Consider the following 24,735-nt stretch of genomic DNA (forward strand, 5'->3'; position numbering starts at 1 on the left):
AAAAATTTAGGTGCATAATATAGTGCACCTACTCAGCCAGCAAAAATGAATTGTACTCAAAGGGCCAGTCTTATCACATCTTATCTCATGCCAAATCTCCCTGAGAACTACATTAAGGCACACATGTCTGTGGAGTGCTCAGCCACTTACACTTTAATTTCATGAACAGGCTGTTCCATTGATCATATCAACTGGACCCTTGTCTTAACTGACAGAGTGCTAGTAATTCAGTGCCAACCTTTCTTATCTGCATGATGTCCCCACCACCACCACCACCACCACTACCAACCTATATCATTAGCAGCTGTCTGTAGGATAGGAATTTTCAGGAATTAGCTGCCTTCACTAGAGCTAACTCTGTACTGAAGCAAAGGGCAGTATCAAAACAATCATTAATAACCTTGATATCTGATTCATTAAAGTGCCAACTGGAATTGCAGAAAGCTGGAGGATCTGGTTTCTTAGAGGATTCAGGCCTGAAAAAGAAAAAAAATAAGGTTGATAGCTATTGGAATCATCACTGTATAATTATTAATGTTCTTGTTGTAACTAAACTACAGGTTATGATGTCCCTTATAGAAATGGTTTCTTTGATCATCTTCCATCTCTAACTAAATGAAAACTTGTGGTATGCATGACAGAAATTATTAGCCATTTCAGACAATTGTAAGCTCAGGCATTTATTGAAATTTTTTTGGGTCAGTTGTAAGAAACATAAAAATGAGTTAATAAGTGTTCCTCAGAAGAATGGCTAGTACATGAAAAATAACAACACATGCTGTTGGTGATTTCTTTTCCTTCTTTGGACTCTTCCCCATCTCCTTTCTGATAAATAGCTATGCTCAAAACATCAAACTCTGTTTTTACTGAGCATCAAGCTAATATATTCCATGTGCATATTTTCTTGTCTGTTAATTTTGTTATTTGTTTATTTGACTTGACTGTCTATATATATAAATATATGTATGTATGTATGTATATATATATATATATATATAGAGAGAGAGAGAGGTAGAAATTGCCCGTGAACGACAAGCAGTTGAGTAAGAGGACAAGTTTGGCCAGACAAATGAGTGTGGAGGTGTTGGGTCGGAAGTCGAGGAAATGTTTGAGTGCACACAGCCCCTCGTGGTGAGGGATCACCATGTAAAGGCTCTGGATGACGAGATTGAAGAGAAGTTTAGAGGGGCCAGGAGGGAAGGAGAAAGAGTTGAACAGACAAAGCGCGTGGTTGGTGTCATGGATGTGAGAAGGGAGAGAAGCCATTAGGGGGCAAGGACACAATCAAGATATTTGGAGATAAGCTCAGTGGGGCAGTTACAGGCAGAGACGATGGGGCTGCCAGGGTTGTTAGGTTTGTAGATTTTGGGGAGGAAGTAAATGGTAGGGGTTCAGACAATGAGGTTGGAGGCAGTATAAGGGAGACGGGAGGAAGAGATGAGATCATGGATAGTGGAGGACACAGTGAAATATAGCAATTGCTTTCAATTGTTGGTAGTGAAAAGACACATCTTTCTTGTAGTTGCTGTGAAAAAGGCAATGAAATGAACTGAGCAATGGTTATATATATAAACCGTAAGTCGGAAGATATGAGAGGTTAATACATTTATTTAACCATTTGTCATTCTTAGAATTATAGCCATTCCACAGCCTTCTTAATGTGAAAATTATTTCAGTGTATAATAAATTATATTTACATGCCTGCATTAATATGCATGTTATGCATCATACAGTACAATTGTGTATTCACAAATAAATGAAGATAAAGAAAGCCAGCTTATCATGTCACCAGAATATCATGGTTACACCAATGATTCAATATATATATATATATATATATATATAGCTGTAGGCATAGCTGTGTAGTTAGGAAGTTTACTTTACAACCACATGGCTCTGGGTTTGATGTCACAGCTCGGCATATTAGGAAAAGCTATAGTGCTGGGTTGAACAATTGCCTATGGGTGCAATTTAGGAGTCAGCTGTGCAGAAGCTTGGAGATAGTTAATCTAACAGATCCTGTAGACATTTCATCTAAGTTTGGGGTCTGTTTTATATCTATGTAAATTTAGAACTTGGTAACATGTTGTTAAGATGGTAGAAGAGCATTGCAGAATATATGACTGGGGTACCAGACATTCAGCAAGCTGGGATTAAATGGCATTCTATAGTCTTTTACTGGTTTCAGTTACCAGACTGCAACCAAGCTAGGGCAGTACTCTCAAGTATTTTAATTGATCATAACACTGCTAGCACTTCTGGTGGTTATTTTAGCAATATCTATTTGCTAATCCATTATGGAAAATAAAGGGAAACAATACACACTATTCCTGGAGTTAGGGAAGGGAGTTGACAGATTCAGATGAAACCAATCTACGTAGCTCAACATGAATAAATGTTGCAGTGGATTGTGTTTGGAAGGGCATCTAGTTGCAAAACAAAGCATTAAAAAAGAAACTAAGGGAGATAACAAAAAGAGATAAAAAAAGGGAGGCAACGCAGGATTGCCAGGACAGTTTACTCTTGTCAAAGACAACTTTCTAGTGACATGACAAAATGCTTTCAGTCTATGGTGTAAAGAAGTTGGTGAGGAGAGAAGCATCCAACTATGGAAACCATGCCAAAAATAATGACATACATGATAACAGAGTTGGCTGGTTTTCTGTATGTGATAGGTGACAAAAAACCATGACAAGAGGTGAAATATCATGAGACACATCCAACATAGAAAAATGGAAATAAAATTATAGTGATAATGAAATGGATGAGGTATTTAACCATCAATCTAGCAATCTAATTGCTTGACTGCAAATATGAAAAAGGCTAGACTCTTACCAAATTCCATGGATTACCCAGTTTTTCACCATGTCTGGAATTTTACAAGCTCTTTCCTGAAAATTAAAAGAAAAGATTCAAGTTGTCATATTTACTTTATCATGTATAATCACAGTAATTTGAGGGAGGCTAGTAGTAGTCAATGTCAAGAAGAGTCTATGTAATAAAATTGCAGCTTGTTAGTATTTTGAAGTTGGAGATATTCCTTTGAAATTGGAGATGTTCTTTGAAATATTAAAATTTCTTACACACACATACATATCATCATCATCATCATCATTTACCATCTGTTTTCCATGGTGGCATGGGTAAGACAGTTTCACTGGGACTGGTAAGCTGGAGAGCTGCACCAGGCTCCTGTCTATTTTGGCTTGGTTTCTACAGCTGGGTGCCCTTCCTAATGCCAACCACTCCATAGAGTGTACTTTGTGTTTTTTACATGTCACTGGCACAGATGCCTTTTATGTGTTACCAGCATAGGTACCTTTCATGTGTCAGGTTATGTCTTTGAGAGTTTGAATATCTCGTTGCCAATAATGTTGTAGTGCAGATTGGTGTAAAAATTTGGATATGGTTATCTAGAATAACCTTTTACAGAATTTATATTCACACAGAACGTGGTCCATACTTTGCCAAATGCAGATACGATATTAAACTAACACAATATGAAAGATCAATGCTGTCAACTGACCACTGCCTCGTGTCAACTGCCCACTGTCAACTACCAGTTCTTAATTTTATTGAAATGTGTGAGTTCATTTTTGGTCATGTGGGGTGGTTAGGATCCTTCTACAACAGGTCACTGGCACTGGCCATGACTACAATTTCACTTAGCTTGAGGTGTCTTCTCAAGTGCATCAAATTCCCAAGGGATGTTTCATAAGCCACTCCTTGGAGTACATCTTTAGAAGTGACATTAAATTGCCATTTTCGTTCAGAAAGTTGAAGCAACACATTTGAAAAATGCTAACAACTTCTTTTGACTTCTATGCAACGGTTATACAGCAAAGTTTAAATAGTGGTGGAACAGGCAGGTTTCAGTATCTATAACAGGCAATATAACTTCAACAGCTCTAATGTCAGATGATAGCTGCAAGAGTATGCTACCTCCAATCATTTTGAACTTGCGGTAGTGGGGTCAATATCAAGAAGGAACAGATCTGCAACAATTTCTCAAAATGACCCCCAGATTCCAGAACCAGGTGGACAAGTATCCTATAATCTTGAAGGGTTGCTGTTTTACTTTTTTACTTGTTTCAGTAATTTGACTGCAGCCAAGCTGGAGTACCACCTTAAAGGTTTCAGTTGAAGAAATCAACCCCAGGCCTTATTCTTGGTAAGCTTAGTACTTATTCTATTATTTTGTTTTGCTGAATTGCAAAGTTACAGGGACATAAACACACCACCATCAGTTGTTAAGTGATAGTGGAGGGACAAAAACAGACACAAAGACACATGATGGGCTTCTTTCAGTTTCTGTCTACCAAATCCATTCACAAAGCTTTGGTTGACCCAAGGTCATAGTAGAAGATACTTCACAAGATGCCATGCAGTAGGACTGAACCCAAAACCATGTGGTTGAGAAGCAAGCTTTTTACCATACAGCCACACCTGTTGTCATTATTACTAAATGTTTAAGGTGGTGAGCTGGTAGAAACGTTAGCACGCCAGGCAAAATGCTTAGTGGTATTTCACCTGTCTTTACATTCTGAGTTCAAATTCCACCGAGGTCGACTTTGCCTTTCATTCTTTTGGGGTCGATAAATTAGGTACCAGGTGTGCACTAGGGTCAATCTAATCAACTGGCCCCCTCCCCACAAATTTCGGGCCTTGTGCCTAGACTAGAAAAGATTATTGCTAAATGTTTATCATTTTGCAACAACTACCAGATATTATAATTACATGCATACCATAATGTTGTTCAAATGTAAAAAGTCCTTATATCTTCTCAGTAGCATAGTAAAGGCTCTCAGTTCCTGGGGAGGTGGAGTGCAAAGGCACTTTTGGTACTTTCACCTAAATGAGCATGTATGACAGGATAGAGGACGTTTTGTATCACTTTTACACTGGTACTTAGTGGAGTGTGACCCCCACCATTCTTGTTCCTATACTACTAGAACATGTCCAAGCATTTAATTTTCCCATTTTCTGTCTATAAGAGCATAGTGTCTGAAGTGTCAAAAGTCATTAAAAATATACATTACAGGGTTAAATGTGAACACTTTAAAAAGAAAAATGAAAATAATTATTTGAATGAATAAAAAAAAAATTTCAAATTGCTTGATTTTACATTCTTACCTCTTCTGTTGCATGCATACAAAAAGTTGGTAGCCATTGTTGTGAGAAAACAAACGAATCAAAAGACACATCTCTTGCAGATCTGGGAAAAAAGAGAGAGAAAAAAAAAAAAGCAATTAACTAAACTAAGAAATTAAGGAGATGAGTGTTTGTAAGATCATAACTGATCAAACTAGCATCTTCATCTTTGGAGACAAAAATTTGATTTCAGTATTCGTATTTGAATAGTATTTTTATCAGTTTGATCTTCAGTACTAAATTACTGCCAACGACTCTGTCAAGTTTGAGACCTTCACTATAATGTACAAAATATACTTTTACATGCTTGCATGAACCAGATAGAATTGGGTGAGGTAGGTAATCTGTAGCCATTACATATATATATATTTTATTTATTTATGCACCCTTTTCAAGCCTAGCCAGGCTCATGGCCCCGATTTCCCAGTTTCTATGGCCTATGTGTTCTCCCCAGCTGGACGGATGCCAGTCCATCGCAGTGTAACTCAAGAAACAGGAAGAAAGAGGGAGAGAAAGTTGGGGCGAAAGTGTACAACAGGGGTCGCCCTCCCCCTACCGGAATCTCGTGGAGCTTTAGGTGTTTTCGCTCAGTAAACACACACAACGCCTGGTCTGGGAATCGAACCCACAATCCTCCAACCGCAAGTCCGCTGCCCTAACCACTGGGCCATTTGCACCTCCACACACACACAGACATATATATACAGGGGGTGTGATGGGTAAATTGTCACCGTTTTATATTTTTTATTTCACACAAGCAAATTGTTTGTTTTTGATTTTATCAACTACACAATAAAGTAGGGTCAGTTGGACACCATCTGTGAGAAAAACAGCACCATTATGTAATTCACTCTGCCAGAAATTTGGAAACGACCTGCTGTACTGCTTGGTGATTATATACAGATTGTGGTGGATAAACTGTTATCTAAATTACGCAAAAATGAAAATAACACTGACACCTCATTTTAACAGATATATTTCCAAAAATTATGTAAAAATATCTTGAAATACTAAAGAGTAAATTTATGCAATAAAATCGCCATTGGCTTCAACCATGGCCTCCAGACGACTTTGGCATCTCCTGCAGCTCTTCTGGACGGTCGCCTTGTTTAAATTGGTGAATGCTGCCATAATCCTTGCCTTCAGTTCATCTTTTGTGTTACAAGGAGCTTTGTTGGTCTCTCACTCAACTGCACCCCACACATAATAATCAAGGGGGTTGTAGTCTGGGGAGTTATGTGGCCAGATATTAGGAGTGATGTGGTCGCAGAAATTGTCTGACAGCCATGACTGGGTTCTCCTGCTTATGTGACATGGTGCAGAATCCTATTGCAAGGCATAGAGTCTTCCAGCAGCCACCTTCTTCACCCAGGGCAGCAGATTTACTAAAATTTGTTTTAATAATAGAACAAATAGACTTTATAAAATTAGACTTCATATGTTTAGCAAAAGGAAATATAATCCAAATTATGTTATCATTGTGTTTCTTATTGGTATGGTGGTTTTTATTAGAAGGATCACCCATTCGACTGAAAGGTATAGGTTTCTTTTTACCTCTCATATTAACACCATCACTAACATTATTATTCTTATTATTATTGTTATTATTAATATTATTATCACCATTATTATTATTATTATTATTATTATTAAAAAATATTGAACATCATTAAAGTTGGTTATGTAGTTGTGTGAAGAATTAAGAGTATGTGAAGAAATAAGAGATTTGTTTGTGAAAAGACTATTTCATGTTACTATTTCCGACTATGTTAATGTTTTTCTTGTAATGACTGCCTGTGACATTACAATTGTTTATCTTATCAGAAATATAGGTATTGGTAGAAATCTGGTTTTGTTATTTGGTCCATAGTTGTTAAAATTTTTTTTCTTTTTTATGGTGGAGTTATCTTTACAAATATACTTCATAGAATTAAGTTGTGTACCATGGTGTTCCAATTCATGATGGTGTTTAGAAATTGTGGTGTGTTTATTGAAATTCATATCCATATAGCTGTTTCATTCCCAGAACATTAATGCTATGGAGAAATGGTACCAAGGCTTCTGGAGTAACAGTATGCTGGCTGACTATTGCTGGATACTTTACCATGCTCAACCAGATCAAGAACACCACAGGAAATCCAAATCACAATGTTTCTGACTCTATTGTTCTAACTTTGTTTTGTCTGACCCATTTTTTGTGCATTCACTCTTTGTAGAATGATAATGATGATTTTTAACTCAATTAAACTCCTTTGCTTTCTAAAAATAATATGTACTTATTTATTATGCTAATGACTTCATATATATAAATATGTAAATATTTGCATGTATCTACTGAAAAACTGATACATGTTGCACACAAATGGAGTAAAATTTTGAAATCAGAATGAAAAATTAGTCAAAAAAAGTTGGTTTGCATTCATAATGAGTATAATACATTTAATTTTGTTGGCTAATGTTATTTGTAAAAAGGGAAAAATTAATAGTGTAGATCTTTTACTTACATCGTTGGGATATACAAGTGAAGACTTACTGCAATCAAGCTTACACTGAGGATACATTTTATTCTCCACATCTCTTATGCCACTGAAACTAAATATAAAAATAATAATGATAATAATAATAATAATAATAATAATAATATCCATTTAAATGTCTGTGTTGTATTACATGTAGATATTTCACTACCTCATGTATTACACACAGATATTTCACTACCCATCATCCCTTAAGCTTTCAGTCATACTGCAACATCTCTTATCCTTCACTCACCCTAGGACACTGGGTGTGTCTTGGCAAGTGACTGTAACAAACATGCAGATTAAAAGTAAAAATGATAATAAGTACAAAGATCTTGAAATAAAAATTGGCAAAACGTGGAGCCTCAAGACTAATACAATACCTGTTGTCATAGGCACCATAGGAACGATAGGAAAAGGGAAAATCGAAAAATGGCAGAAAATCAAAAACTAGTGTTCATGGGAACTGCCCATATCCTATGTAAAATACTGTCTATATAATCTCAAATTTTAAAACAAACTTTTAATAATTTTCATATGTTTTCTTAAACATTCTCTAGAACAATACTTTGAGCAAAACCAAATATATGCACCCTAATCATAACACCAACTTCAACTTCTAACTTGTTGTCCCTTGAGGTCTTTGGGTGAGACTTGGAGTCACCTTGTACAAGTACAAAGCAAAAGTCAAACATATAATGACGATAATAATAATAATAATAATAATTAGCAGTATAGCCCAGCTTTGCCCAGGATTAAGTTAGGATTATTAAGCTAATCAAGTTCTTTATTTCAAACCAAACTAAGTAACATTGACGTCAAATCTGGGCGAAATCCGTTGAAATTGGTAAACTTTTGGCTGAAAATGAGTTGCAGACAACTTGATTGGATAATTCCATAAGGAACCTGGTTATCGATTTTTTTATTTTTTTCTTCCGTTTTTGGAGAACTTAGAGCATTCAAAGATCACATGAGTCCAAAGTAGTGCTGGCATGAAGTTTGAACAAAATACATCAAAATTGGTAAAAGTTATGGTTGAAAATGGGGTATAGTCAATTTTATTGGGAAATCCTATAAGGAATCATCATCATCATCATCATCATCATCGTTTAGCGTCCGTTTTCCATGCTAGCATGGGTTGGACGGTTCTACTGGGGTCTGTGAAGCCAGAAGGCTTCATCAGGCCCAGTCAAATCTGGCAGTGTTTCTACGGCTGGATGCCCTTCCTAACGCCAACCACTCCGAGAGTGTAGTGGGTGCTTTTTACGTGCCACCCGCACAGGTGCCAGACAGAGCTGGCAAACGGCCATGAACGAATGGTGCTTTTTATGTGCCACTGGCACGAGGGCCAGGCGAGGCTGGCAACGGACACGAAACGGGGCGGTGCTGGCAACGGTCGCGAAACGGAAGGTTCTCTTACATGCCACCGGCACTGGTAACACATCTGTAATTTCCATTGATCGATTTCGATTCTGATCCTCACTTGCCTCAACGGGTCTTCACAAATAGAGTTTCGACATGCCACCGGCACTGGTAACACATCTGCAATTTCCATTGATCGATTTCGATTCTGATCCTCACTTGCCTCAACAGGTCTTCACAAGTAGAGTTTTGTGTCCCAAGAAGGGAAGGTATGCATACGTAGGCTGGCTCCATCCCATGTAGAAGGCCACGGGTTATGGACTCACTTGTCCTGCCGGGTCTTCTCGCACACAGCACACTTCCAGAGGACTCGGTCTCTAGTCATTTCCTCAGTGAGACCTAAAGTTCGAAGGTCGTGCTTCACCACCTCGTCCCAGGTTTTCCTGGGTCTGCCTCTTCCACAGGTTCCCTCAACCGCTAGGGTGTGGCACTTTTTCACACAACTATCTTCATCCATTCTCGCCACATGACCATACCAGCGCAAACGTCTCTCTTGCACACCACAACTGATGCTTCTTAGGTCCAGCTTTTCTCTCAAGGTACTTACACTCTGCTGAGTATGAGTACTGACATTACACATCCATTGGAGCATACTGGCTTCATTTCTTGCGAGCTTACGCATATCCTCAGCAGTCACGGCCCATGTTTCACTGCCATGTAGCATGGCTGTTCGTACACACGCATCATACAGTCTGCCTTTCACTCTGTGCGAGAGGCCTTTTGTCACCAGCAGAGGTAAGAGCTCTCTGAACTTTGCCCAAGCTATTCTTACTCTAGCAGTTACACTTTCAGCACACCCGCCCCCGCTGCTGACTTGGTCACCTAGGTAACGGAAACTATCAACTATCTCTAGCTTTTCTCCCTGGAAAGTGACGGAAGTTGGTCTCAGAGCATTTTCAGTGTTTATTGTTCAGTTTATCAATTTCTTTTTTATCCTGATTAAATGGAAAACCCCATAAGGAATCAGTTTATTGATTTTTCACCCCAAAGAAGACTTAACTGAACACAATATTGCTGATTCAAAAACATCTATATTTATATTTAAAGTTGGTTTTCACACCCAACCCAGTTCTGCATAATCAGTATCATGATGGGAGTTTGATCAGCAGAGGTGATCAGGTTGCACATGCCAGCCCTTTGTAAACACCATTCCCATCATCTAACCCGCCCCCCTTTGCCCATGGGCTGGGAACCCTTCCAGCAAGGAAAATAGAATGCCCAAAAGGGTTCCTGATTCTCTGTGTCAGAAGTGGTTATGTTCAGATCACAACTAAGTCTTAAGTGTATATATATACAGTTGCGGCCAAAATGTCCTTTTTAACCAACTTTACCATAGCACGATCTTCTCTCTTGGTCGTTTTTCTTGGCCTACCTGTAAACTTTCTTGCTTCACACGAACCACAATCATCGTAGACCTTAAGAATACCGTGTACAACACTTTTTGACTTGGAAAGCCAGAGATTATTGCAAATTATCCATCGGTCCCAGCCTAATAGTTCTCCAGAAAAGAGCGGCAAGCTAATATTCTTTGATGCCCAAGGTCTCTTCAAGAATGTCATCATACTTTCCCTCCACTAATCCTCTATAAAAAGCTAAAGTGGACATTCCACCTATCGCAGTGTCTGATTGGCTGAGGGCTGTAAGCATCTGAAGACATTCCACTTTCCAAATGCTCCTCCTCGGTCTCCATTTTACCTAGGACTGCAGCCCCATTAAAGAAACTAGCTGTGGAAATGCATGTCTGGCAAACAGCAACCACACCTGTTCACCATCAAGGAAGTACTGGAGATATCATAGCCTCAGCGCATGTCTGGGTATCATCAACCATGGCATGCACAAGCCACCACACAGCAGGTGTTGACAGCAGATAGATCACCTGACCACCGAGATGCATCCCTTCCACAAGAAGTGGAAGTGTATACACTCCAGCATAATCAGATGGTGGCCAGGATAAGGCATGACAGTCAAGCGATAGTAGGTGACAGATACAATATACATGTAAGCCACTTCTGCCTGACCTTTCAGGGTAAGCTTTATCTCTGGGTGAGAATAGTCACTTTGCTCATTACCTCATCCCAGTTTTTGTCCAGCTGGAGTTCCACACTGAACCAGACACCAAGCAATTTAACCAGTCCATCCGTTCAGTACCAACAATGCAGTTGGATGGCTTGTCCAGGTGCCGAGTGGCAAGCCCACTGATTTCTCCTGGTTAATCACTGCTCCTGAAACTGCCTTGCAGTCCCTGAGAGTGGTACCAATCATTTCTCTGTATTTATGATTCAACACCACCACAGTGACATCATCAGCATATGCCAACATGCATCTCCCACATCCTAGGTCATGCAGGGTGCCTCTCAACGTCTCTAGTCTGTGTAGTAGTGGCTCGAGAGTCAATACATACAAGAGAGGCAAGAGGGGGCAACCTTGCAGGACTGAGCGTATGAGAGATGACCATTCACTCTGACCACTGAACAGAATGATCCAGACCCTGAATATAGTAACTGGGACAAGGCACGGCAGTCAGATGATCCAGCCCCTGAAAGACAAGCCTCACAAATGGAGCCCTCATATGCTCACTATCCAGAAATTGTTGCAGGTGTTGTAACCTAAGAGCATGTCTGAGCATTAGGAGCCTCGGCATACCTAATCCACCACTTGGAGATGCTGGCAACAGACTGACCACCTGACCGTTGGAATGTGAACCTTCCCCAGGAATTTAAATAAGAGATGCTCCAATGTGATCAAAGAGTAACCGATTGGATGGTGCTTTTTACGTGCCACCAGCACGGAGGCCAGTCGGGGCAGCGCTGGCAACGGTCACGGTCGGGTGGTGCTTTTTATGTGCCACTGGCACAGGGTCCAGACGAGGCTGGCAACGGCCACGATCGGATGGTGCTTTTTACATGCCACCGGCACGGAGGCCAGTCAGGGCGGCGCTGGCAACGGTCACGATCGGATGGTTCACTTACGTCCCACCGACACTGGTATCAATAATTAAATTATACCATATAGAAAAGAACTAAATATAAGATAAAAACATATACCAATAATTAAGTAATGTACAAAATAATAAATAAAAAGTAACAAACTAGTTTTCAATGACTATCACAGCCTGCTGGGGAGTTTTCAATTTTATTTATTTATATATATATATAAATATATATAATAGGTGCAAGCATAGATGTGTGGTTAGAAGCGTGCTTCACAACTACATGGTTCTAGGTTCAGCTCCACTGAGTAGCACCTTGGGCTAGTGTCTTCTACTACAGTCTCAGGCCAACCAAATCCTTGTGAATGGATTTAGTAGACGGAGATTGAAAGAAGCCTGTCATATATATACATATATATATTAGGTTGTCCGGAAAATTCTGAGCGTATTTAAGCTAAATCTTTTAACACTTCATTAAACACACCTGAAAAGTAACACAGTTAAAACTTTGGTTTTTCTTGAAGTGGTAGCACATCTCTTCTTCGTTTCTGACTAAAAATATATTTAGCTTTCATTCTGGTTACCCTTTATTGACATCTGAATTGGATAAGCAAAAACTTCCTATTTGCATTGTAATGTTTTCCTTTTTTTTAAAAAGGAGAAAATACTGCAGTTTAGCTAGGAATATGACAGTTGCAGTGGAAGACCTTCAAAATTGGATGAAGATGTTTTAAATGCAAAAATTGAAGAAAACTTAAATATCATGACGGATCAGGTAGGTTGCCGATGCTCATTGATGACCAGCAACCTATTTTAAGGTTTAGCATAAAGAGACCAATATGATAAGGACCAGGCTTAAAGGACATGAAGATAATATGGATGCTGCTCGAGCTCGAAAGTTTGACCGTTATGTAAACCTCCTCGAGGAATGTGAAGACGCAGGCTGGAAAGCAGAGCATTTTCCAATCAAAGTCGGATGTAGAGGGTTCGTTGGACACAGTGTGAGACGACTGTTGTTATCGTTAGGCCTAACTCATTGTAAAGTCAATACCATCATAACCGATATCCAAATTACTGTGGAGAAGGCTAGCCACTGGATTTGGTTAAAAAGAGACGATGTGCTAGAAGAATATTGAGCTTTATTTGATAACCAGCTGATCTAGCAAGCGAGGCCTCATATCAGTGAGGGGGGCTGGTGCGCATTGATGCCGTCGAGAGGTAGGCCCCGAAACGGCGCGCATCTCCCCTGATGACCCCATACACTTGCTGGCTTCCGGTATGTGGAGTTTTTGACTGGTAGCACTTGCATGTGCAAGTTGTTTGCAAGACATCTAAGTACTAAAAGTTCTTCAAGGTGGTGCCCCAGCATGGCCTCAGTCTAATGACTGAAACAAGTAGAACATAAATAATTAAATTATATATTATGCATTTTATTGTGTTTTGTTATGCCTGTGTTATGCCTGTGATCCCCTGGTCTGTAGAAGAACTGTCTTACATGAACCTGGTCTGTGGTGCAAAAAAATACTGCGGATCACTGCACCACCCCACTTCTTTTACTATAGCCACCAGACAGAGGAAGACTGACTACCCTTCCATACCAAAGGAAAATAACAATATTAAAATGCAAACAGAACTATTAAAATAAACTACATCATTAAGAATTTCAAGGATTTAAAATAAAAGGTGCTCAGAAAGTGAGCTGATTAAAGACTTTCAAAGGACTCTATCATTATCTGTTATGACTTGTTCCTTGGTTAGTAAGAACATCATGAGATCTGTCTGTGATACAAACATAAAAGTAACAATAATTGATTGTAATATAGGAACAAGGACAGCAATTTTTAGGGAAGGGGGTTTTAGTCAATTAAAATGAACCCTGTCCTTGACTAGTACCTATTTCATTGACCTCAAAAGGATAAAATGTAAAGTTGGCCACTGCAAGATTGGAAATAAAAAGGTAGAGATCCAGAAAGAATACTGCAAAACATTTTTTTTTTTTGATACTCTAACAATTCTGTCAATCTGCTTTCCTGATAATAAGAGCTTCAAATTTTGGCACAAGGCCAGCAATTTCGGGAGAAGGGATCAGTTGATTATATCAACCTCAATGCTCAACTGGTACTTATTTTATCGACCCCAAAAGGATGAAAAGCAAAGTTGACCTCAATGAGATTTGAACTGAAAACATAAAGACGGATAAAATGCCACTAAGCAATTTTGCCTGGTATATGCTAATGATTCTGCCACCACCTTAATCTTTCCTTGTAATATTAACAATAATAACATCCAATTTTGCTACTCAGGCAACATAAATAAAATAAATGTTTAAAAGTATTCTTATATAAGCAAATTACAAAAGATAATTATATGCACATCTATTCATTCATTCATTTTACATGTGTTTTATCTTGAGATGGATGAAGATTCAGTAATGTACTAATTTATAGTTGGTTCATTCCCACTGTGTGGCACACAAGGAAAGTATCTTCTAGTATAGCCCTGGGCCGACCAAAGTCTTGTGAGTGGATTTAGTAGATGGAAACTGAAAGACACTCATCATACATTTCTTCTTTAATCCTTAGCTGGCAACTTAAATGGGATGCTGGATGACAGGCACCAATGATGATGTTATTCCATGCTTTCTGATCAATGTCATGGGCCATAGCATGCTTGAGGCTGAGGTGCTGCAACTTCAGGTCTTCCTCAGTTTGTTTCGCCCATGTCTCCTTTGGTGCACTGTACTGGATTCTCCTGTGCATGGGTCATGCTGTAACAAAAGTTGGTGTGGCAGTCTTCCATGCTCATCCTGCAGACATGGCCAAACCACTGTAGCATGTGATGTTGGACTTGGTCTTCAATGGTCTGCTGCAGCTGGCATTGTTTTCACATGTCAGTTTTATGGCATGCAGTATATGGACATGTACATTTTTCTCCATCCAGCCTATTTCTGTACTTCAACAATTATTGTATAGCCTCACAAAACTTTGATCAAGCAGATCTGAGATCAAGACGCAATGATTCCAGCCATGACCATCCTATCTTCCTCTTCAATATAGTGTTGCTATAGTAGATGGTGGTTAATATATAGGCTTGGCAACTTGAAATGTTTGAGATGACAAATCCTTAGGTGCACCTTTAAGGAAATTTCAGATTCTAAATGCCTTGTTCTTGTATTTTATACAGGCTTGGCAACCTAATTTGCTAGGCAGCCTTTGTTTTTTAAGAAAATAAGAAGCATTCTGTTTAAGATTATATAGCAGGAAATGAGGTCAAGTATTTTGCTGATGTCAATTGTTATATTGCATAAGTGCAAAACCTTCTGTTGTTGAAGCCATTATATATTTTTTGTGAAAGGTTATGAACTGTATGATAGTCAAGTGTTGTTTGTGAAATGGGGAGAGAGCAATCTGTCAAGAGGCAACAAAAAGGTCAGTGTCAGGAAGAGGATCTGGATGTGAGTTCAAATCTCAATGAGGTTAACTCTGCCCTTCATCCTTATGAAGGGAGGGGTGATACAATAAAATATGAGTATTGAGGTCAGTGTAATCAACTAACACCCTCCCAATAAAATTATTGGCCTTGCACCAAAATTTGAAATCATTGTTATTATTAATTAATTAATTAATTTATCAATGTCATTTAACCTTATAACCATGATTTTTACAATAATTTTTCCGTGTGACACTTTGGGCAAGTGTCTTCTACTATAGCCTTGGGCTGACCAAAGCCTTATGTGGATTTGGTAGATGGAAACTGAAAGAAGCCTGACATGTGTGTGTGTGTGTTTGTCTCCCATCACCACATGACAACTGATGTTGGTATGTTTACATACCTGTAACTTAACAGTTCAGCAAAAGAGACTGTTATAATAAGTAACAAGCTTTAAAAAAGTATTGGGATCAATTTACTTGACTAAATTCTCCAAGGCAGTGCCCCAGCATGGCCACAGTCTAATGAAAGATTGCCAGTGCCACTGAACTGGCTCCTGTGCAGGTGGCACATAAAAAGCACTATTTGAGCATGACCACCGCCAGTACCACCTGACTGGCCCTCGTGCCAGTGACATGTAAAAGCACCCACTACACTCTCGGAGTGGTTGGCGTTAGGAAGGGCATCTATCTGGCAGAGTTTCTACAGCTGGATGCCCTTCCTAACGCCAACCACTCCGAGAGTGTAGTGGGTGCTTTTACATGTCACCGGCACGAGGGCCAGTCAGGTGGTACTGGCAGTGGTCATGCTCAAATAGTGCTTTTTATGTGCCACCTGCACATTATCTTTATTGTAATGTGATATAATAGTTTCACTATGTTATCATCATCAACATCGTTTAATGTCCGCTTTCCATACTAGCATGGGTTGGCCAGATCAGATTGAAGTCTGGTGCAGCCATCTGGTTCGCCAGACATCAGTCAAATCGTCCAACCCATGCTAGTCTGGAAAGCGGACATTAAACGATGTTGATGATAACATAGTGAAACTAATAAAAATGAAACTATTAAAAGTGACACCGTATAAAAGTGAAACTATTATATCACATTACAATAAAGATATTATTGTTTCACTTTTGACATGTAATACTGAAACAGTCTAAGAGATTGCTCCAGGCTCACATTAGGCAAGAAGTTGAAATTTTTTTTGGCCCATGACATTGCATGGACCCTAAGTAATGCATGTGTAAAACTTGAATGAAATCAGTTGGGTAGTTCTCGAGTTTTAGTGATGCACATATACAGACAGACATTCTCCAGTTTTATATATATAAATTATCAACTTCAGAAAGATGAAAGCTAAGGTTGACTTCAGCATGATTCAAACACAAAAGGTTAATTAATAAACAAACTTTAACCAGTGTTTTTGCCTTGTTTTGTAGGACTTGCCTAAAGTATACCAATACACCTGCTTCAACAGTTTCACACAAAGAATCAGACAAACAACAAATATTGCTAAATTACTTCTTCAAACAAAGGATATAACTGCGATTGCTTTAATGTTTCTTTGTGAATGCTACAATGCAGCTGAATGAGATCAATAGAAATATCAATATTTTCTTAGTATCTGCAACTCTTTCCGAGAAAAATCACTACATCATTAACTGAATCTTAATTTATTAATTTATTGCATCTACAGAAACTTGCCTTTCTATATAACTTTAAAAGTACCACAATCGTCCTACAAGTTAATGGCTGTTCTTTCTCAGACCCAATAAACCCTAATCAATCAGACATATGATTAAAAGTGTACCATATGCCACTATTCCTCTGTGTGTATGTGTATTACATATAATGATAAGCAGTCAGTATCACAGTGCAGTCATACTGGTGGTGGTGGTAGTAACAGGGTACTAAAATGACAGAATGGGATTGAGTGATAGTCAGTGATGCCAAATATTGGTGAACTATAATGAAATATTTTGTTCTGAATAACCTGATATTTTAATCAAGATGAAACTGCAAATTATTTTTATTACAGTTATTGATTTCACACACCTACATACATATGTGTGTGTATTTTTATTACATTTTTAAAAACTGAATTGCTTGTTTATTCTTTGTGTATGTATGTACATATGTATATGTTTATTTGCGTTTATGCACGAATCTGTTTATGTATGTATATTTGAGTACATATTGTGCGTGTGTGTGTGTATGTGTATGGGCGAAGGACAATATTAGGAACTTCTGATTTCTTATTTTTCCCAACCTGTTTAAAATCATTAGATTGCAAGTATTGCATCATTGTTTCGCATTGCTGCTTCATCTTCAAGAATAAAAATTGGTAAGTATAATTGTTGTGGAAGTTGAGAGAGTTCAAAACAGAGGTAATAAGTACTTTTAGTTCAAGAAATTTTTCTCAACTTTGACCTAATTTTAATCGAGGATGCAGATAAATATCTGGATAATTTTTAGTGTTCAACAATCAATTTTATTTTTTCTGTTGGATTCGAACTATTATTGTTTAGTCTGGGACTAAACAACAAAAGGACCGAGTGAAGAGAGAGAGTTTTCACGCTATTTCAATGAAGTTGAAGATGTGTTAGCGACTACTCCGTTTGGTTTTGTTTACGTATTAGGCCTATTAGTACTTTTCAACCTTTTTGCTGGAGCGGAACCCCAAGGAAACATTACACTGGGTCGAGGAACCCCTGTGCAATAATTTAATAGTCTTATGCACATATATCTGCACAGGAGAATTAAAAATTATTGCCGATTTTAGCAGTTTTGTAACTTCTTGCGGAATCCCTGGACTGTACTGGCGGAACCCTGGTTGAAAACCACTGGCCTATACTCTTACGTGCCTTTTTGATGATCTTACCCCGGCCGTTTTTAATAACTTAGCGAAGACTCAACTGAAGATAAATTGCTTTCATTTACATATAATACTGCCTACCAGATCCTGTTTCCTCTAAATTTTAGTAGTTATAGTACGCAAAAATCTTTTGTAGTGTATTTTTTTCATGCAACAGTAGTTATGATTATTGCATTATTTAAGGCGACTAACCTTTGAGCTCACGTTAATTTCTTTTGTTGTAATGGTAACAAAATGTGTGCACGCGAACGGTTTGGAGGAAATAAGTCGCTCCACAAAGTAATTAAAACGTTAAATGTAAAATGCGAAACTAAACACCTTCAGGCTGTCTTTATGTTGGAGTGCTACTCCTCTGTTGCATGATGACTATTATTGTTAGGCAGTTATCATAAAATATTTTCAAAAGTAATTAGAAGCAGAAGAAAACGAAGCAAACGTGTGTACTTACTTTAGATACGAGTAAAGCTAGTCACTGAACAGCTGTATCGAAACCCAAAACTTTCGTCTCCGCTTACTTTGATATGTATATATACGTATATGTGTGTGTGTGTGAGTGTGTTGTTATCAGGGTAAACAAATCAGTTGGCCACTTATCAGATATACCGTCCACTCACAGATCGTAGATAAATTTACACCGAAAATATCTAACTGATTTTAAGACTATACTGTTGTAAGAAAATTTAATGTTACTATTAACGAAACTGATAACGAAATTTACGAAGGAAAAATTCATTAAAGAGCTTATCACTATTCTTTCCCAATCTGCCTCTCTCTCTCCTCTCTCTCTCTCTCTCTCTCTTTGCGCATGTATGTCTGTGTATGTGCGCCTCTATAAAAAACACATGATCAGCTCACAGGCATAATACAGAGTGTGTGGGTGGGTGTGTTGTTTAGCCAATACGCAAGATTCAAAGACATTCCAACTTCCTCAAAGAAAGTTTATGGATGTAAACATAGCACTTTCATGCTATCTATTTCTAGAAGGTTGAACATCCGAGTAGGGATGTTGATTCGAACCCGAAGCTTTTTGGTTACAGAGTGAACTTCTTTTCTATTCTAGGCACAAGACCCAAAATTTTGGGGGAGGGGGGCAGTCTATTAGATCGACCTCAGTACACAACTGGTACTTAATTTATCTACCCGAAAGGATGAAAGGCAAAGTCAACTTTGACAGCACTCACAACACTTTCCAGGCTTGGGTATTGGTTGCGTTCACAATACTGGTACATCATCACTTGGCTCTGAGCCTGGGGATGTTGTTGTTGTCACCAGTGTTGTTGGGACAGCCCCAACAACATTGGTGGCAACAACATTCCCAGCCCTAGGGCCAACCAAAGATGTACCAGTAATGTGAACGCAACCAACACCCAAGCCTAGATATATATCAGGTCAGCTGGGACAGCATTCAAGTGACACCTGTACAACCACAGATCCTCCTTCGGGGTCCTGGAAAGATGATTCATAACATTCAGCCATGTGTGGTGCCTCAAAGATGAAAGGACCCCCATACAATATCAAGTAGAAGATCCTAGAATGACCAGGACCCTATATCAGCAGGAATGTATGCTGCAAGCTTTACATAGCTGAGCAAGCTAGGATACTCAAAAACTCCCCCGAAACCTGGGTCACTGAATATTTACCAAGAAATCTTCACATCATTCATCCATTTCAAGCACTACTTGCTGCAAGCATGGGATTCACTGTTCTCTGACTAAGCCCAGAAGAGTCTTTATGATCCAGAAGCAGCCCAAGGGATAAATCCCTTGTCCCACACTCCTGGTCCACAAATAGCTTATCTAGGGGAGATAACCCTTCCTCACTAACACCAGACTATTCTTCGATGACCAAATGACCAATGAACATAACAAATGTCTACCTCCAAGAGGTGAAGATTTGAATTTGTCTTCGGACTAGGGTCTAATGAGTCATCCACAAGGCTACAGCCTTTGTGGATGTGAAACCATAGCTCACTTTATGACCAGATATTAACATTATATAAATGACAGGCTTCTTTCAGTTTTCCATCAACCGAATTCATTTACAAGGCTTTGGACAGCCCTGATGCTATAGTAGAGACACTTGCCCAAGATGTCTCATACAGAGGGACTAAACCTAAGACAGCAAGTTCCTTAATCACACAGCTCATACTTGTGCTTATTAAATATGAATTACAGTTGGTTTATTCACTGGCAAATGAAACCGAAGTGCATCAACTCCTAGAACAAATTTTTACAATCAATAATTCAGCAATGAAAATAATAAAATATGCTAAACATTATCTTTTCTTTATTAAAATATGCTGAAAATAATAATAAAATATGCAGTTTGAATATCTGAAACAATGAAAGAAGTGATTCTTATTCAATCTTAAAGTCTGCATGTGTGTATGTTCACAGCAAAAAAAAAAATGTAAATGCTCACAGAAGAAAAGTTGTATGTTCCCAAATGTGCTCACATGTGTGTGTGTGTGTGTGTTGTGTGTGTGTGTGAAGGAAAAGAATTTTGTTTGGTTGCCAAAAATCCAAGATTCTTTTATGGCTATCTTAACTGAGTTGAAACAGAATAAAAAAAGAAAAGACAAAAGACCTTGGTCAGTTGTCAATGGTGCTCTTCAAGTGGTTTTGCCAAATTGTTCATGCTGCATATCTAACCATTTAGCATTCAGATTACTCCGTCAAATGTAATGCTTATTTACTGGCATTGCTTTAAATTAATTGTACATCATAGGGTAGGTGTGAGAGGCCAGCTCTGGCTGATTTGAAGATAAAATAGGTTGACTATTTTGGGCTATCTTTATTTCACCCTTTTCAAGCCTAGCCAGGCTCATGGGCCTGGTTTCCCAGTTTCTGTGGTGTATGTGTTCCCCCCCAGCTTGATGGGATGCCAGTCCATCACAGCATTATTCAAGAAACAAGAAGAGAGAGTGAGAGAAAGTTGTGGCGAAAGGGTACAACAGGGTTCGCCACTTCCCCCTGCAAGAGTCTCATGGAGCTTTTAGGTGTTTTCGCTCAATAAACACACACAACGCCCAGTTTAGGAATCAAAACCGTGATCCTCCAACTGCAAGTCCGCTGCCCTAACCACTGGGCCATTGCGCCTCCACATTCTGGCCTGATATGGTTAGTTAAAATACTAACCTGTTAATCATTCTAGCCTCATAGCCTTTTTATCATTCATCTTTTATCTTTTATTTGTTTCAGTCATTAGAGTATAGCATGCTGGGATACCACCTTGAATTTTTAGTTAAATAAATCAACCCCAGTACTTATTTTTTGAAGTCTTGTACTTATTCTATTGGACTCATTTGCTGAATTGCTAAGTTACAAGGACGCAAACTCACCAACACTAGTTGTCAAGTAGCGGTGGAGGGAGTAAACACAGACAAAAATACACATACGCATAGATATATACATATACAGTACCATGCAAAAGTCTTCGGCCACTTTAAACAATTGTAAATTTCTACTAACTGTCAACTTATAAGTGGATGTGTCACATTGAGTTTTTTACAGGTGAAACAGTGGCCCTGTTGGAGGCATTTCCATACCTAATCATTATATTTTGTAGTAGAGGAGATGTGAGATGACCACCAAAAATGGCCGTGCAAAAGTTTTCAATCACCTCACATAAACCTATCAAGATACCGTGTTCTAAAACAGAAAAATGTCTATAATGAAAATTTATTGCATAATGTTCATTTCAGGAAGTTACTGTACATTGTTAATATTTTGTGTGGCTTCCATTAGCTTGAATAATTGCTTCAATGCACTTGGGATGTGTATAAATCCTTCACTGTCTTCATAGGTATGAGATGCCATTCTCTGTAGCTGAGCTCCCACAACTCTTCAAGATTGCATGGATTCTTCTGACGAACTCTTCTCTTTAGTTCTCAGCATCGGTTGTCAAGCGATGTTGGGGGGCGGGGACAAACACAGACACACAAACATACATATATATATATATATATATATATATACATATATATGACGGGCTTCTTTCAGTTTCCATCTACCAAATCCACTCACAAGGCTTTGGTCGGCCTGAGGCTATAGTAGAAGACACTTGCCTGAGGTGCCATGCAGTGGGATTGAACTCAGAACCATGTGCTTGGTAAGCAACCTACTTACCACACAGCCACTCCTACGCCTATTTTATTAATCCTGAAGAGATGAAAGGCAAAGTCGACCTCGGCGGAATTTGAACTCAGAACGTAGCGGCAGATGAAATACTGCTAAGCATTTCGCCCGGCATGCTAACGTTTCCGCCAGCTCGCCACCTTCCCATTCTAAATATTATATGAAGCTTTTTGTTTCAAACCTTGCTGAAGTCCCTGCAGCAAATGTTTCATGATGCATTAGAAAGTGTTATAGCAGATCTCTTCTCAGATTTAATCTTACAACAACACTGTCTGAATTTCAATCTGCAGCTCATTAACATTTCCTCATTATCACAGCTAACAATAGAACACTCACACAGTTATCCGACACACCTACTAACATATATTCTTTTCTACTCTAGGCACAAGGCTTGAAATTTTGGGAGGAAGAGCCAGTTGATTAGATCAACCTCAGTATGCAACTGGTACTTAACTTATCGACCCCAAAAGGATGAAAGGCAAAATCGACCTCAGTGGGATTTGAACTCAGAACATAAAGACCGACGAAATACTGCTAAATTTCGCCTGGCATGCTAATGTTTCTGCCAGCTCACTGCCTTTTTCTTTACTTCCCACAAAGAGCTAAATACAGAGGGGATAAACAAGGATAGACAAACGGATTAGGTTGATTACATCGACCCCAGTGCGTAACTGGTACTTAATTTATCGACCCTGAAAAGATGAAAGGCAAAGTCGACCTTGGTGGAATTTGAACTCAGAACATAAAGGCAGACGAAATACTGCTAAGCATTTTGCCTGGCATGCTAATGTTTCTGCCAGCTCGCTGCCTTGCCTACTAATATACATTACAACCATTCACATTTGATAGTAGATGTGATAGTCATTGTTCTAGTTCCTACACAAAAAATACAAAGATAATTTTCTAGAAGTTTTCTATGTGATCATATAAACCCATGACTTTAGCTTTCAATAGAGGCTATCTTGGTTTCAGCTGGAGACTGTATGAGTCTAGACCTCATTTCATAAGATGTGTCTCAAATTTCTTTTTCTAAGTAATCTGTCTTCTAATGTTCAGGCTCATTCAAAGACAGCATTTTGTAAGGAAGCTTTCAGACCTCTTTCTCTCTCTCTCTCTCACTCAGACAAATGTTCGTATTTTCTAATGCTGTCCCACTTACCAAAATATGTTACTGGATATATATTCACTTATATGTGAACATATATCCAGTAACATATTTTGGAAAGTGGGACAGCATTAGAAGATACAAACATTTGTCCAAGTGAGAGAGAGAAAGAGGTCTGAAAGCTACCTTACAAAATGCTGTCTTTGAATGAGCCTGAACATTAGAAAACAGATTACTTAGAAAAAGAAATTTGAGAGACATTTTATGAGATGAGGTCTAGACTAATACAGGCTCTAGCTGTAACCAAGATAGTCTCTATCTGCTTGCCTGTCTGTTTGTATGTATATATGTCAGTCTGTCTATCCTTCTGCCTATCTATCTCTTTGTCTATCTCAAATTCTTATGTATCTTTATAACAAAATTACACACACACACACATACACACATGCAAGCACACACACATGCACACACATATATAATATACTAGGTTGAGTCAAAGTTTTTCCAGATTTTCATTGGGGATTTTTGGCAAATATTATCTCCATGCTATATCATTTAAGTAATAAACTTGTTGTCCAATCAATGTTAAACTGTTTATTCTTTATCTTACAGCTTTGATAATGAGTGGTGAAAAAATTCCAATTAGACCTATTTTATCCAGTGATAAAAAGAACTGAGTGCAAGGACAACAGCAAAAGAAATTAATGGTATGGAAGACCCAGGAACTGTTAATGAATGCGAGGCACAAAACTGGTTCAGAAATTTCAAGGAAGGTGACACCAACCTCAATGACAAACCATCTGTTTTGGAAGATGAGGCCTTGCTCGGAACGGTTGAACAACAGCAAAGCACGTTTATTGTGTGTGTGTGTGTGTGTGTGTGTGCGCGCGCGTGCATGCATGTGTGTGTGTGCATGCACATGTGTGTATGCATGCCTGCTTGCAAGCATGTGTATGTTCGTTCATTTGTTCAAAGCTGCATTTTGTTATCTTCAAATATGGACTGCAGGATATCTATTGACTTATTGATTAATATCATTTTCTAAGAAAATATTTGTCACAAAAATAAATATGATTGTATGAAAGCAGATAACTTGTATGATTATTTGGAATTTCTAAATTTTTATTTATATGTATATATCTCAATGTACACACACACACACACACA

At 38.5% G+C, this 24,735-nt stretch overlaps 1 protein-coding gene and 1 long non-coding RNA gene across 8 annotated transcripts in view; one reads left to right on the forward strand and one right to left on the reverse strand.

Annotated features, from left to right (window-relative positions):
- Nucleotides 1-19,125, reverse strand: part of LOC115217081 (ribonuclease Oy) — a 53,584-nt gene extending 34,459 nt beyond the window's left edge. Inside the window, exons 1-5 of one of the 7 annotated variants that reach the window (XR_005001259.1) lie at nucleotides 18,776-19,122; nucleotides 7,656-7,743; nucleotides 5,126-5,215; nucleotides 2,836-2,886; nucleotides 401-476 (exon numbers count right to left, since the gene is read on the reverse strand). Coding sequence is in view for 5 of the 7 variants with exons in the window: in XM_036507395.1 (XP_036363288.1) it covers nucleotides 401-476; nucleotides 2,836-2,886; nucleotides 5,126-5,215; nucleotides 7,656-7,726 (288 nt within the window). In the remaining 2 variants the exon portion in view is untranslated. Of the gene's footprint in view, nucleotides 1-400; nucleotides 477-2,835; nucleotides 2,892-5,125; nucleotides 5,216-7,655; nucleotides 7,744-17,156; nucleotides 17,258-18,775 lie in introns of those variants that run through there. The other 6 variants (XR_005001260.1, XM_036507395.1, XM_036507398.1 and 3 more) reach the window with 6 other exon arrangements.
- Nucleotides 17,632-24,735, forward strand: part of LOC118765399 — a 7,333-nt gene continuing 229 nt past the window's right edge. The window contains exons 1-2 of the long non-coding RNA XR_005001261.1: nucleotides 17,632-17,796; nucleotides 24,181-24,735. The exon at nucleotides 24,181-24,735 is cut by the window's right edge and continues 229 nt beyond it. This is a non-coding gene — a long non-coding RNA (uncharacterized LOC118765399). The remainder of the gene's footprint in view (nucleotides 17,797-24,180) is intronic.

The sequence above is a fragment of the Octopus sinensis genome, linkage group LG11, assembly GCF_006345805.1.
Source record: "Octopus sinensis linkage group LG11, ASM634580v1, whole genome shotgun sequence".
Taxonomy (NCBI): domain Eukaryota; kingdom Metazoa; phylum Mollusca; class Cephalopoda; order Octopoda; family Octopodidae; genus Octopus; species Octopus sinensis.